The sequence below is a fragment of the Lactuca virosa genome, chromosome 7, assembly GCF_052849685.1.
Source record: "Lactuca virosa cultivar CGN04683 chromosome 7, Lactuca_virosa_CGN04683_v6, whole genome shotgun sequence".
NCBI lineage: Eukaryota > Viridiplantae > Streptophyta > Magnoliopsida > Asterales > Asteraceae > Lactuca > Lactuca virosa.
In genome coordinates, this window is record NC_136432.1 from 31,920,029 (window position 1) to 31,936,000 (window position 15,972).

Sequence of the window (15,972 nt, forward strand, 5' to 3'; positions counted from 1 at the left end):
ATAAATTCGATACAGTTTTGTAAATCTGAGATAGAATGAGAATTAGCTGACGGCGTCTAAATGAAAGTTGTAGTACTCGTAAATACCAACGCGTGGATATAAAGAACGTCAAAAATGGAGTTCGTATGAACGAGTTACAAATTATAATAGCATATTTACGTATTAAAATAAAGTATAAATCATATATACGTACACATATATATACAAATGTATATATCATTAGAAAGGTATCGACGATGCGGTTATTATAAGACTAGTTTTGAGTACTTTCGACATTAGTTTAGTAAAAATATCGTTAAATCTATTTAAAATAGTATTATGAAGGGGTGTTTAGTCGTTTATATAACTATAAGGTCATTAAGTAATTATGGAGGGTAGTTTTTGTAAATTCAATTACTATAAATAAGAGACTTGGGCTCTCATATTTCTTGCACCATTCTCTTGATTCAAGAGTCTTTCTCTTCTTATCCTCCGAGCATTTCGGTCCCTCGTGATTCGACTTCTCTTTCTGTAGTTTTAGTATAGTAAGGTGAGCGCTGAAGCGCTGCACGAATCTTTCTTAGAAAGATTCAGCGACGAAGTTCTGTCCCTGCAGAGCCCGACTCCTAGATAAAACCCCCTTGTAATTAAGTTATGCTTACCTATTTTAATATAGCTTATATTTAAAATTAGTATTGTTATTATGAACTTATAATAAATATTTGAGTTATTATTATGACTTATATAAGTGTCGTTATAATATCTTTTTAACTACTCGCGGTATGGGGAATCTGGTTTAAAAGGCCGCATAGGGTTGTTGGATTTCCGAAGTGCTATATGCCAAAATGGTCCTGCCATCCGGTGTTTTATGTCTGGCCCCTGTCTGTACATAGTGGTTGGAAAGTATTGTTTAAACGCTTATATAATAATAATAATAAGACTAATAATTAGTCACGGTAAATATTAGACTAAAATCTAGTGGTAATAATACTAGGTTTCGTCGAAGGAAATTATTTTAAAGTAAACGAAGCGTTGTCCGTGTACCGAGTCACCACCTTATCAAGTGAGTGCATAGTTACTTTCATCTTACACATAGATATGAAGTATTTTATATAAATTACATGTTATGTGTGCATATTATCTGTATACTTGTTATCTACGTTGGATGAACAATTTTATACATGTTTTTAATGATTTAAAATGTAGGTTAATGATGAAAGCTAATATAGAGGAATATTAGCAGTATGGACATAGTGCCCTATATGTGAACATTGGCAACAATGGACTTAGTACCCTATTGACGAGCATTGGCAGCTGCGCCACAACATGTAGATGTTTATAATCTACGATGTACTCTAAACATCCTAGCAGCTGCGCTCTAATGATAGTATCGGCAATTGTGCCTAATAGAGAACATCATAACCATGACAGTTGCGCCTAAAGGACAATACCGGCAGTTGCGCCTCATAGAGAATGTCACAATTATGGCAGCTGCGCCTAAATGATAATATTAGCAGTCGTGCTTGACAACTGTGTCATTGGCAACGATGGCCTTCGTGCCTATTCCTTAGGATAATCTTTAGGAATGAATGAACGATGAATAACTGATTCTTAGGATAGATCCTTACGAGTAAAGAAGATAGCGGGGATGGGTAATTGGGTTGATTGTTTGATGTTTAAACATAATAATTACATTATTGTAGGTTGAAAACCCTATGTACTCACCAGGTTTCCTAACCTGACCCACTCAAGCTTATTTGTATCACAGGTGTCGATATGAAGCTACTTTAAACTGAGAGATTTAAAAGAGATGTAGAGCACTAGTGTAAATGAATGTAAGTTCTGTTTATGCTTATGTTTCTGTATTGCCGATGACATCCCAAATGTTTTAAAATGGATAAAAATACATTTCTTTGGAAATGCTTTGATAACGTATTTATCGTGTTTTTCTGGGAACAAATTCCGCAACATTTTTATTAAAAGGGGTACTCTGATTTTTTATAAAGCATAAACAAAATCGGTTTTTTTTTGCTGTGAAAAATGGGGATGCCACAACGACCATGGTGCACCTTCCATTTGACCACGAGTTTCTCATGACTTGTATATGTTGGGAAAAATTAGGGTTTGTGGTGGAGATCTGGATACCGACTTGGATCGTGATATCACTTTACGAACTGATATTTCTACCCTATGTCTAGGTTACAAGAAATTCAGCGTAGGATAATCCAAGTGAACACTTACGATTCTAGGCACAGAAATCGTAAGTCAAAATGCTAGAGGATTCTGTGAAAGTATGATGAAAAACGAGAGCTTAAGATCGTCACCCTATTCTGAAAAGAAGAGTCGTTTATATAATAAACGATATTAGGATTTTATCAGGTTGGGCCGTCATTAGTTGCTTTGGAAGCAAGTAATATTAATCCGGATTGAATGAGGATTTAGCGGGACCCCAGCCAGGGGCTCTGCCCCTTGGACCCCGCTAGGGGCGCTGCCCCTAAACCCCGCCAAAGGGGCGCTGCCCCTTTGGAAACCCCGGACCCGGGGGCGCTGCCCCCGGACCCCCGACTAGTCGTTGAACCGTCTTCTAATTCGATCTTATACATGCGTGCACTCCGCACAACCCGGTACATATAATAAAATACAAATTTTGAAGCTCCTTAGCTCACATGTTAGTTCCAGTTACTTAAAATGACATGGTGACACTAAAATCACCAACGGTATATATATACTATACGACCTAACATTCTCAAGGAAAACGTCCATTGATCTATAATTCGTTGATAATACTTTGCTTATTGGTTGAATATTAGCGTCAAATAGAATATGATGGCTCAAATTTTAGTGGCATAAGCATTTTTTATTCCAAAGGTTTCTTTATATTGCTTGTAAATTTACAAGTTCGATAAATACAAAATTTTCACATTTTTAATATTATTTATTTATTTTTTTAAATAGATATTAGTAGGACAAATAAATAAGATTTCTAAAAAGTTCCCCATTTATATATGAATATTTGTGAAACTTTTTTATTATTCAAAAACCCAAAATTTATTAAAAAGGTTTTTCACCACCAAATCTCTACAATGCAAGCTACCTTGCTAGACTATTTATAACTGGCATGCTTGAGGTACTTAGTTAATAATTAGTCAAGTGCAAAGAGATAAGTACATTTACGACTCACTAATGGCTCCAAAGCTCAATGATGATAATTCCCTCTTCAACTTCGTCGTGAAGGAAGGCAACGGTATCAAAGGTCTGGTGGATTCTGGGCTCACAGAGGTACCAAGTCTGTACATCCAACCACTCCACCTGCGAATCGACAAGCAACAAACAGCATCATCAACTGAAATGATGACCATTGATCTATCAGAGCTCGATGGTCCTAACCATGCTCAAGTGGCAAAGACCATCGCCCATGCTGCTGAAACTCTAGGGTTCTTTCAGGTTGTGAACCATGGTGTGCCGTTGGAACTTCTGGGGTCGCTTAAAGCTGCAGCACATCAGTTTTTCGGGCAACCAGCTGAAAAGAAGGCAGCGTATCTTCAGGGGGTGAGCCCTACACCAGTGGTCATGTATGGGACGAGCTTTCTTCCGGAGATAGATGAGGTTTTGCGGTGGAGAGACTTTCTTAGAATGACATACACCAATGATGCTGATGCCCTTGAGTTTTGGCCTAATGAATGCAAGTAAGAACCCACCTCAAATTAGTCGTAATTATTAAATAATCTGTTAATGCTAAAGGTCAAAAGGCTAGCTAGCTAGTAGCTAGCAGTGATTATTATTTCTGTGTACTGGTAATTTTAATTTGTAGAGAAGTAGCGCTGGAGTACATAAAATCTTCAACGGAGACGGTGAAAAAGCTACTACATGCACTAATCGCAGACCTGGGTGTGAAACTTGATGATTCAAGACTTGATACACTTATAGGCTCAAGAGCAGTCATCATGAACTTCTACCCGACCTGTCCAAACCCCGAGCTAACCGTAGGCGTAAAGAGGCACTCTGATATTGGCATGCTAACAGTGCTTCTACAAGATGACATTGGTGGACTATACGTGAAAAAAGGTGAAATATTGTCACCAGGAAATGAAGAATGGATCGAGGTTCCACCCATCCATGGTGCTCTCGTTATCAACGTTGGCGATATATTACAGGTTAATCTCATACTATTACTAAAATTCCGCACACTTTGTGTATATATCTAAACTTGTACCAAATAATCAAGATCTAGAGTAAACCGAAAGTAACAGTGGCTAATTTCATAAAGTTCCGTCTTTTAGTGACAGTTGCAATCAGTCGATGTTGCCTGATTTGCAACTCGTATTTTACAACTGTTGGTCTAAGCCTTGCTTGTTTCGTGATTCCATTTTAGATTTTTAGCAACGGGAAGTACAAAAGTGCAGAACACATAGTGCGAACCACAAGCACTGCATCAAGAGTGTCCGTCCCTATATTCTATGCGCCGCTTCCCATGGCAAAAATAGGACCCTTGCCCGAGCTAGTGGCTCGTGATGGGGTGGCTCGATATAGGGAACTTATATTCGAAGAGTACAGCAACTATTACTTTGGGAAAGCTCATGAAGATAAGAACACCCTTGATTTTGCTTCTACTTGATTATTGTGTGGAAGACTTTCTAATCCATTTTAGTGGAGTATATTGTGTGTAATAAACCACTTTCTATATATTGATGAAAGTGAAGTGTTTGAGTTCTAAGTTTAAGAGAACTACATTATATATATATATATATATATATATATATATATATATATATATATATATATATATATATATATATATATATATATATATATACTAGGTTATAACCCGTGGACATCACGGATGAGAAAATTAAAAATAATTTTATTTATAATAATACTTAATAATTGAATAATCATAATAAAATTTTTAATAAGTAATAAATATAGATGTTTTATCAGTCATGTGATAGTGAAATGACGATTCATTAAAATTACGAAAGCATAGTGGTTTCAATATCCTATCGACAATCTTCATTTGTAGATATGTTAGAAAAATATTATTTTTGTAGAATTGAATTAAAATTGAAATAAAACAAAAACAAAAATTGATATAAACAATAAAATTTTACAAAGTTTTTATAAATTTCTAAAAACTTCTTTATACACAACATTAGATGTTTTATTTGATAGTCTACCATCCTTATCTAAAATTAACAATTTTAATCTCTTTCTACTTTGAACTCTGGATAAAACAACGTACAATTGGGAGTAGCCATTTAACTGAAAAAACACAAAATTATATAAATTTGATGAAAAATATATGTAAATTCAAAGCCCTGACTAATAGTCAACAGAAATATTCCAATATGTTCGTATTATTATGATTCAAATTCAGATTGCATTTGAACCATTTAACTAACAAAACACAAAATTATATAAATCTGATGAAAAATATATATAAATTAAAATATCTGACTAACAGAACACACATATTTTTATAAGTTTTTATTATTTTGATTGAAATTCGGATTGCATTTGAACCATTTTGGAGTATTTTTGGTTTCAACTTTGTTGATCAATCCAAATCAGTTTTAAAACTACGAAAATAAAATGTTTTTCTGCACTTATATATTATGTAGAGAATCAATACAATGTAACATATTGTAATGTTGTAAAGCTTATTGTTAATTAATAAAAGTTAAAAGATATAATTTCCAAATAATATATAAAGGGTAAAATTGTCCAACCTCAAAAATAAAGGGTAAATAATATTGTAAAGCTTGTTCTTAGTATAAGATTCGACTTTTTTACCCTTTATATCCACAAGTTGACACTACAAAATTCAAATCATAACAAATTAACATGTGTAGTTTTCAGTTTCTTTTATGGTGATTTATATGATCAAGTTCTTCATTTTGTGTGTACGTAGGAAAAAAATTGAATATCTTCTGTATAAGATAACATATACAGAAAATAGAAAATAACAGAAGGAGAAGAATATAGATGTAATCAAAATTACAATAAGAATACGAATAAATGATAAACAAAAAAAAATCAACATAGTTGTTTGGGGATGCTTTACCTTCTTTGCAGTGTTTTACAGTTCAGATACAAAGCAAATGAGAAAAGGCAAATGGTTGAAAAGAATTTAGGGGTTATGTATTTATAGGTGGAATAAAACAACCGAAGTTAATATTGTAATTGAATATTGTAATTCATTTAAATGATTTAATTACTATTATCATGCAGATATATTTGGAAAAAGATCAACTTTATAAAAAACCATTCCTGATTTTATGCGATATGATGATGATGATGTATGATTTATGATATATTAAAAATTATAATGAAATTTAATGCAGGCATAATATGGAAAAATATTTGTTGATTAGTAGGAGAATGTGTGAATTCGTCAAAGAAGGTATGAGAGGTAAAACTTTTATAAGAAACATAGATTTTCGTTTTATATGGAAACAAATTTATTTTTAAAAAACCATTGGCGATTTTATAGCAAGGTGATTATGTTTTAGTTTGAACTTTTATAAGAAACATAGATTTTCGTTTTATATGGAAACAAATTTATTTTTAAAAACCATTGCCGATTATATAGCAAGGTGATTATATTTTAGTTTGAATTTTTCGTTTAATATGGAGTTTAATATGGAAACAGATTTTTCGTTTAATATGGAAACAGATTTCTTTTTGAAACATATATTAACTTTTGACTTTCGGAATTTTTGTTTAATTTTTAGGGATGGTTTGGGCGGGAATAAATTTCTGAGGAAAATGGAGAAAATGAGACGTGTACTTTGGGTGTTTAGAATAAGGACATGTGGCACCTTAGAGAGGTTTTTATTAGGAAGATATATATATATATATATATATATATATAAGGTTAATTTTAATGAAAACACTAAATAAAATAAGAACGTAAGAATATAATTTTATGCTATTATTTTGTTTTAAATTTAATATGTATAGTAATGTAGTAATTATAATGTGAATGTTAACATATAAGTATTCATATATTCAGTTTTATGTTATTATTCTATTATAAAATTTAGATATATGTAGGAATTTAGTAAATTTCAATGTGAATATTAATGTGTGATTATTCATATATTCGTTGATGAATCATATCATAATATTGCATATATAAAATTTAAATGTGAATATTAATATGTGATTGTTCATATAAAGTTTTATATACAAAATTCATAGCAAACTAATAACATAATATAGTGTTATCACTTTATTTATTGTTCTCGTTTGAACAGTCCTATATATATATATATATATATATATATATATATATATATATATATATATATATATATATATATATATAAGCATGGATAATGTACAAGGCATTCACTATACTTAAAATTAAGACTTTATGTATTGTTACTATGCACAAGGGATCTTGCATGCGTCTCTGATTTTCAAAATCAATCCTGATGGGTTTTATAGGTTATAAAATACATATACATGTGGAAAATCACTTAACATTTAAGGGCACATGCAACCTATAAGGATCTATGTCATAACAATTTGAAGGTAACATTAGTACAAAAGTTATTTAATAGTGTGATGGGTTTCTTTAGTGCGGTGGGAAGTCAAAACCGCATCATTAAAATACTTTCGCATCAAAAAAATAGAAAACTGCACTATTTAAAACATTTGATGATGCGGTTTCCATATAGCTGCATTAAATTGCATTTATTGGTGCGTTTATATCAAAATCGCACCATTAAACATTCAGTTCCCTCCTTACATTTCGTTCCCGGGCAATGGCTTCCCCATTCAAATTTTCCATTCCCCCATATGATTCCTTTCCCCTATATCATTTTGTTATCTTATCTCCCACTCAAAGGCATATGATGAAGATACAACAGATACCGACAACTTCCTCCTTGTGTACCTGTACAAAATCTGAAAACCCTAGCTTTGATTTTTCTGATTGTTCGTATGTTCCTTATTGTTTCCATTCATAAATAGTTTTGTTTGATGGGTTTGATTTCCAGCTTCACCCCAATCCTTTCATCGGATGCATCTCCGCCTCCTTTACTGAAGACCACCACTGCTTGAACGCCTCTTTTCTATATTAGCTGCAACTTTTTTTCTCTATTCTTCACTTCCATCTTTTTGTATTAATTTCAGTTTTGTTTTTCTTTCTGAAGGAATTCATGATTTGGAGTGATCATGTTGATTGGTTAATTAGTCTCTGGTTTTTTCTCTTGTTTGTACTACATACATTTGGTTGAATTGAAGGATAATTAAACTCAATATTTACTTTTCAGTTAGATTTTTGGATTTTTCTGTAAAGTTAGAGGGAGGGTTTTGCAAGAAGTCACTTGTAGTTCACACAGATTGCTAGATATTAGTTCATGTTCACCGGAAGACGGAGCATTCTAATTCATGAGTTGGATTACTTTCTACAAATATCAATTGAAGCTTAATGAAAGGGGAATTTTATAAATCACATTGCTAGGGTGAGATTTATGCTCTTTATGTATATATCGTAATCGATTTTTTTATCCTAAAGTCTCTTTCTTTTAAGTTGTGTATAATACCAACATAATCATAGTGCTTGTTCATAAATCTGATATTTGTTCAACAGAACTGGAAAGTTCAGGATATTGTCCTGATGATGTTTTCACTCCTAAAAGATTCTAGAAGCTTTGTGTCTAACTATTGGATATTTCTAATAACATAAAATTCTCAACTTCTCTATTATTCTAAGAGTATATGATGTACCTTGTATGTTCTTAAACACTTTTTTTCTAACAATTAAACGTGCATACTCATTACAGGAAGAAGTATGCAGATTGAAAGTGAAATTCATACCAAATTAAGGCATGACTCTCTTTTCTTTATTGTTTCTCATTTTCTTTGGGTGTGCTTGAGTTTTCATACCAAATAATTAATTGAATTTTAAAGGTTTATTTGACCTTTTCTCATGAGTTCATTTCGTTTTGGTCAGATTTTTGGAAAGAGTATCAAAATGACCTAATTCGACCATATTCAGATTTGTTGACAATTCTGGGGGTTGGACCAATAAAGTCGAGGAAGTTGGTAGAGAATGGCTTTCGTGCATGGTATTGCCGAGTTCTAGAAAATCTTGAAGGACAATGTATTTTACTTCCCTCATGATTCAATTGCTATTTTTTAGATGAATATTTTATGTTATTTTGGTGACGGTATATTTGGAAATAGAATCAGAATATGAAAGTTATGTTTGATGGATATGAACTTGTTTACCTTGTTGATATATGAAAGTTTTGTTTGATGGGTATGAACTTCTTTACCTTGTTGATATATGAAAGTTTTGTTTGATGGGTATGAACTTGTTTAGCTTGTTGATATCTTAATACAGATAGAGAAATTAAGAATTTGGAAATATAACATTAAATTGCTTTTATTGTAATTATTGACACATTTAGTTCAAAACCACAATATTGCTTTTATTGGTGCATTTATTTGATTTAAAGGCGCGGTGTATTTTTTATGGTGCAAATTAAATGGGTAGGACTATTTGTTTTTTTGGTGAAGTTGCTATGATTTTTGGTGCGGTTTTTAAAAACCGCATCATTAAATGAAGTGTTTTTTGATGCTATATTTATTGATGGGGTTTAGTAACCGCACTAATTAATCGTTTTCACTGCACTATTAAATGCTTTTTGTACTAGTGTAACATACAATGAACAATAAAACCTACAATAACCCTAATATAATAAAAAATTCCAAATTAGGGTTACATACCTTTGAATTGTTGAAGTAAACAATTCACTTCAATCTATTGTAATTGATCTTGGAAAGCCTAACACCAAAATTAGGAAAAATGACACATATAACCCACAAAATTTTTAGGGTTGACTCATTCAGTCCCTAATGTTATTTCTGTGTCTTTTAAGAGAACAAATTTGGTTGTGTCGGGTCTAAAACGTCCTTGTTGAGAAAACGAAGGGGTAACCCAGTTACCCCTTATGACAACTCACGTACTTTTACATTTTAATAATTAAAAATAATAAGAGGGGCCCACAACTATCTCTCTCTCTCTCTCTCTCTCTCTCTCTCTCTCTCTCTCTCTCTCTCTCTCTCTCTCTTCTCTCTCTCTCTCTCTCTCTCTCTCTCTCTCTCTCGTAGTACACTAGCACTAGATCATCTTCATTATTCACCTTCATAAACGAGTAAACCACGCTACCAATGAACAACCATCATGCACCAATCAACCACCTAAATTTCTAATCTTTTTTCTCTCTAAAGCTCTGTATATATGTTCCTGCTATGGATTTGACCTTGATTGCAGCCATAATATGATTGAATATTCTTTGGAAATGATGAAGGTTGAAGATGAAGGCAGCAAATCCAAGCTAATGATTAAGGTTGTGATGATGATAGACTCCAAATCTTCCCTTTGGTTAGACCTTCTCTTTCCGGGACTCCCCTAATCGCCAATGCCTTCCATCTAATTCACCGTCGTTTGGACCATCGTCTTCACCAGATCGGGATGCCAAGTGAGACTGCTAGATAGATTGGGACGTTTTGAGGAAAATGAGATATTAGTGGGTTCCACTAATCCCATCGATTGAAATTTGTGAACACATCTAGTTTGATAAAAAAAAAACGATATAAAGATGCAGAGTAGAAAGAGGCGGAGAATGGTTGGAATTGCAAACTTATTTTAGAGTATGAACATATCACCGAAAATCGCACACAGTAACCCACAAAAACTCATAACATCTTATACAAGGAACAATGATGATGAATTGTTGGTTGGAGGCTCATGTTTATCGGACCAAAGTCAAGATCTCAGAAACGATGGTGAAAATACAGGTGGATCATGAAAGACGCCATGGAAGCCTTGTACAGTATCATCGAAGATTTGTTCTTCATGTAAATCAGCTTTTAACAATCTTAATCGATCGCCACCTCACCATAAACTCAAGAAATGGTCATAATTCGCTGAAACTTCCAAAAATTCAAGATTATTAACCTATAACAACATTCGATTTTGGAGGAAAGGGGAATACGAACCATGATTTCTTACTATGGCGATCAAGGATTTGAAATGCAAAAGAAAAAACCCTAAGTTAGGATCGTCTAGGTTTTTACATTGGTAATGAGGAAGCTATTGATCAAACTTCAACAAACATTTTAAAGAAATTGTAAAACAGATTTGAGTGAGGTAGGTTTATAGAATATAGTTAGAGGTTGTTGATGCGTGATGTGATTTTCGAAGGGATTTTGATTTTAGTTTGGTGCATTAATGTTTAACTTCCATAAAACAATTTTTAATCGACCGGTAATGAGCGACGGTAGTGCTAAGATGAGAGAGAGTGAGTGAGAGAGGTGGGGCCAAGTTTGATCTATCTATTATCCAAACCGGCTAAAACAAGTAAATAGTCTAAAAGAACAGGTTACCCACAACTTAGTTTGTCACACCCCGGACCAGACGGCGGAAACGTCCGAAGGCGGGTGACTACATTGTGCAGTATCATAACAATTGAATATAAATGAAACAGAGCAATCCAAACATGATACATTGAGATAACAAACTTACATTGTTTACATATTGTATTTGTCTTTCGAATTACAGAAAAGAGACATAAGCGGAAAATTCCAAACTACAGCGAAATAGCCCTTCATCCGCGTCCCTTGTAACTTGCTTACTAGATCCCTGAGAATACAAGTCGCTTTGAAAAGCGTCAGCTAAAAAGTTGGTGAGTTCATAAGCATTTTTGTATAAGATAGTTTTACACTGGTTTAGAATCGTTCTCATTGTACTTTCAGAAAATCCGATATTTTCTATGAAATCGTTTGAAGCCTTGCTTTGAAAATCATGGATATATGTGTGCATGGCATTACTTTTGTTCATCCTTATAAGAAGTGATTATGAAAAGTAGTGTAATTTGTAAAGGCGCTGTGTTCGAGAATAGTTCTTTTGTGTAGAAATAGCCAACCGTTTCCAGAAAATCCCCTATTTTCAAAAGAGGATATAATTGTAAATCTTGTTTTTCTTATCGAGTAAAATCGAGTGTGCGTTCTAGTTTATCATTATCGAAATCGTATAAAATGGTTTTCTCCAAAAAAATCCTATATTTTCTGCTATAAAATATTCGTAAGTTCTGTTTCCAACTGTGTAAACTTGCATATGTGTGTGTTAGTTTATCGTTTTCAAAAATCGTTTACAAACATTTTCCATAAAGTCCTACGTTTTATGATTTGTAAAATAGCAGTATTAGGACTCCATACTTGTTAGATGAAAGAATCAACATGGCAATTGTGGACATTCTATGCGATGAAAAAGGACACTCAACGCAACAAATGCGGACCATCACTTATCATGTGTAGGACAGTCAACACAACGTACCAAAATTTATTTATGAGTTTTTTCCTTGCATAAATTTCTAGATAACATAACATATTCTAGTGAGTCGTTATAACCATACTAATATGACGGAAGCCTGTTTTGGCGTTTCTCAGGCGCCCTCGTTTTGATAAAGACATTTGTCACCCTAGACTGGCCGGTCTAGCTGTAGCGAACAGCGAAGGTGCGGGGTGTCAACCCCGTATAGATCTATACACAAATTTCCGCTCTCCCTCCAGGAGACTCTGGCTATAACTCCTTACAGGACTTTAGACGTACACTAATATTTTTATATTTAGGTACTTTTGAGATTTGTCTGACTAGAATATTAACAACTTTTTGAGCATTCGATTGAGATCCATTATTTGTTAGATAAATAATGAAGTTCGTACTCATTGAATAGAAATATCATTCTCGTTCCATATCGTTTATTGTGCTTGTTAACTGGGTGCTCGTGTTTGTTCCGTTTTGTTTATTGAAAAATAAGTCATTTTGAACATTTATCGAAATGACCCAACATTATCGGAATTGACAAAAATGGTCATTCCTTTCTATAAATTGTCGGCTCAGGCCCATATTAGTCAAGAGAAAAAGTGTCAGGTTATAATTTGTGTAAATTTATGACTGCAGGTTATGACACGTATTTTCTGTTTTATGACATATAGAACGTTACTTATGTTCCTGAAGGTTTTACGATAGCAGTTTATGACATGCAAATATTTTTGTAATGAAAACTCTGTTTTCGTATATTTTTCTTGATAAAATTATTTATATTAATTACTTATAAATAATCACAAATAGTTTGTTAATCTGGTAAAAAGTCATGAGGATGACATAATTTTTCCAAGATAACCCTTGTATTTATGTTTGGGCAAAAGTGATCCAAAATATTATTATTTCCATAATTTAATCACTTTCAAAATATTTTGTCCCACAACTTGTTTAAGTAAATCTTGAAGCAAAACCTTATAGTTGTTGTTATAAAAATTTGTGACCTATACTTGGTAACATACTAGTTCTTGTTTCTAAATGTGATTTGTGAGATATAATCCAAACTCTTGAGACTTAACCAAAATCTCGAGTTTTTGGACTATTTATAAGGGTTTTCATACTTAAGCACATGTAAGATGGCATGCATATACAAAAAAAGCAAATAGATCATGATTTACACAAGACTTTGACTTGTATTCTCCCCCAAAAACAATAGAAATCTCGAAAAAGTAGGGGTACGAAGCTCACCTTGAGTTAGTTTTGTGGGTGATTTGAAGAGATGTTGAGGAGTTTCCAAGTTTCAATACTTGAGAGGTCCTAATAATATTAACACATAATTTTATGTGTAAATATGGTGGTATTAACAGAATAATGTGAAGGATCACTTAGCAAATTAGGAGATACTTACAAGAATTTTGGGAAATTTCTTTGAAAGAAATTAGGTTGAAACTTGAATGTACTTGGGAGCATCCACTTGTTCTTGAAGAGTTTGTTAAGTGGGTGAGGAAAGGACTCTTGAAGGAGGGTGAAATCTTCCAGGGAGTGAGAATGGAGTAAAAGTGAGGATAGTAAGATGGAGTTCTTCTTTTGAATAAAGGAAAAGAAGTTGATTTGATGTGTGCTTGGATATCCGGAGGATATTGCTTGTTTATCCGTGATTATCTTGGAACTTGTTGAAATGTCGCATCATAGAGTCAACCCTTATCTTCTTAGAATCCCTTTAAAAATCTTGGGTATTATTTTATATAAATATGTTTAAAATAATCAATTTTGGCATAAAATGGGGGGTTTAAGGGGTCTAAGATATGAAAAACACTAGTTTGGAGGAATTCCCGACGTCAAAATATCCTAAACTGATGAAAAAGTCTGAAATGGTCCAAAATCCGGAGTCAAAAGGTGAATTTCGGAGCTATATCTCAATTTCCGGAGTGGAGGGTTAAGTCTGCGAGGGTCCGAAGTGGGTACAAGGGGGTTCCGGAGGTACTAGGCGAGTTCCGAAGTCAAATTCTAACTTCCGGAGTGGATTCATGAAGTTCTGGAGCAATGCTTACCTTCCGGAGTCAAGCCCTAATTCTGAAGCCGGTACTAGTCCGGAGCATTTACTTCCTAAGATGCGAGGTTTTTCAAGGCGTCAAGGCTTCCGGTCCGGAGGCGCGGAGCTGTCCGGTTCAGCTTGGAGGTCCGAACCGCCCCACATATTCCGGAGTCAGAAGAAAGTTCCAAAGCAGGAGGGAAATCCGGACTAAGGAAGATCCGAAGCGAGATTGTCCAGAGCATGCTGACATCCGAAGTGAACTAGGGCATTCCGGACCAAGAGGGTTCTTTTGGGTTTTCTTCTTCGGTTTTGGGCTGTTTTTGACTGAGGAAGGTACATAGAGAGATATGGGAGAGATTTCACATACTTGGAGAGATTTGGGAGAGATTTCACATACTTGGAGAGATTTGAGAGAGATTTCACATACTTGGAGAGATTTGGGAGAGATTTCATATTCTTGAAGAGATTTGCATTCTAACTTTACATGGTCCATTAGGAACCATAAAGTACACTTTTAATGTGTTAGCACAAGTCTCACAATAGTTATTGCTTACATGAGGACGGAATTTCCTAGCCAAAATGCTAGTTGTGACATAGTTCCCTCATAAAGCCATAAAAAAATTTTAGTGACTAAAAGGGTAAACCCTAAAAAGTTCGTAGGCTATATGTGTTATTTTCCCCCAAAATTATGATACCTCTAATGGTTTGTACTCAAACCCTAGAACTAGAAGGCTATTGAGGAGAAAGGAGGTGAGAATTTTTTTTGGATATTCTCTTGGTAAAGGAGAGTGTACGAAAATTTTCTGGTATTAGATCCTATTATAGCTGCTTGGGAAACCCTGAAACCCCCAATTTGAACATATAATAATAATATTTCAAATCTAGGTAGTTATCGAGTTTCATAATTATCAGGAGGCTTCCAGAATGCCCTATTAGGGCATCCTAAAACCGTCCCCACGGGAAGGTTTTGGAACCCTTCCCTTGTTCAACTTTTGAACAACTGAAGCTTAGCCTCTGAACCTTTACTTAAATCTAATTAATCCCAAAATTAATTCTCTAATTAATTTCTGATTAATTTTTAATTAATTATTACTATTTCCAAATGTTTTTGTAACCAAGTTCTAGTTATGAGGGCAACCCAAAAAAAACTTTGCTTTTAATCACAAGTATATAGCAATTTAGTTATAAGCTTAGACACATTAATCCAACAAACCTTTCGTTTCATAAGCCTTTAAAAGCTCAATTAGGGCCACTTTACCTCTAAAATACCATCCCACTCTCTAGAAACCCTAAGAGCCTCCTCCACCGCCGACACAATCCTTGCCACCTCCATAGTCGTCTTCATCGGCCACCGCCACACTAACTACTGTCACCACCACCACCATCCTTTTACCTACGCTGCCACCATCACCATCCCCTAAATTACAATGATCTCATTGGGCATTAAGTGTATGGGATTTATGATACATTAAGGTATCATCATTTTGTGATTTAGGCTACGAGGTTGACTTTAGTTGGCAATAGTTGCATACTTGCGTTATATTTCTTATATTTGAAACTCTTGTTATATTGTGAAATTTGTTGGCTTTCAAACTACTAAAATATATTGATTTTTTCC

The 15,972-nt window shown here is 33.8% G+C and overlaps 1 protein-coding gene across 1 annotated transcript; it reads left to right on the forward strand.

Moving 5' to 3' along the window:
* The first annotated feature begins 3,118 nt into the window (after window positions 1–3,118).
* On the forward strand, window positions 3,119–4,716 carry LOC145124880 (scopoletin 8-hydroxylase-like). The gene is made up of 3 exons (XM_079060361.1): window positions 3,119–3,665; window positions 3,791–4,133; window positions 4,352–4,716. Exons 1-3 carry the CDS (start codon window positions 3,163–3,165, stop codon window positions 4,592–4,594), a joined length of 1,089 nt encoding a protein of 362 aa, XP_078916487.1. The 5' UTR covers window positions 3,119–3,162; the 3' UTR covers window positions 4,595–4,716.
* The last annotated feature ends 11,256 nt before the right edge of the window (window positions 4,717–15,972 follow it).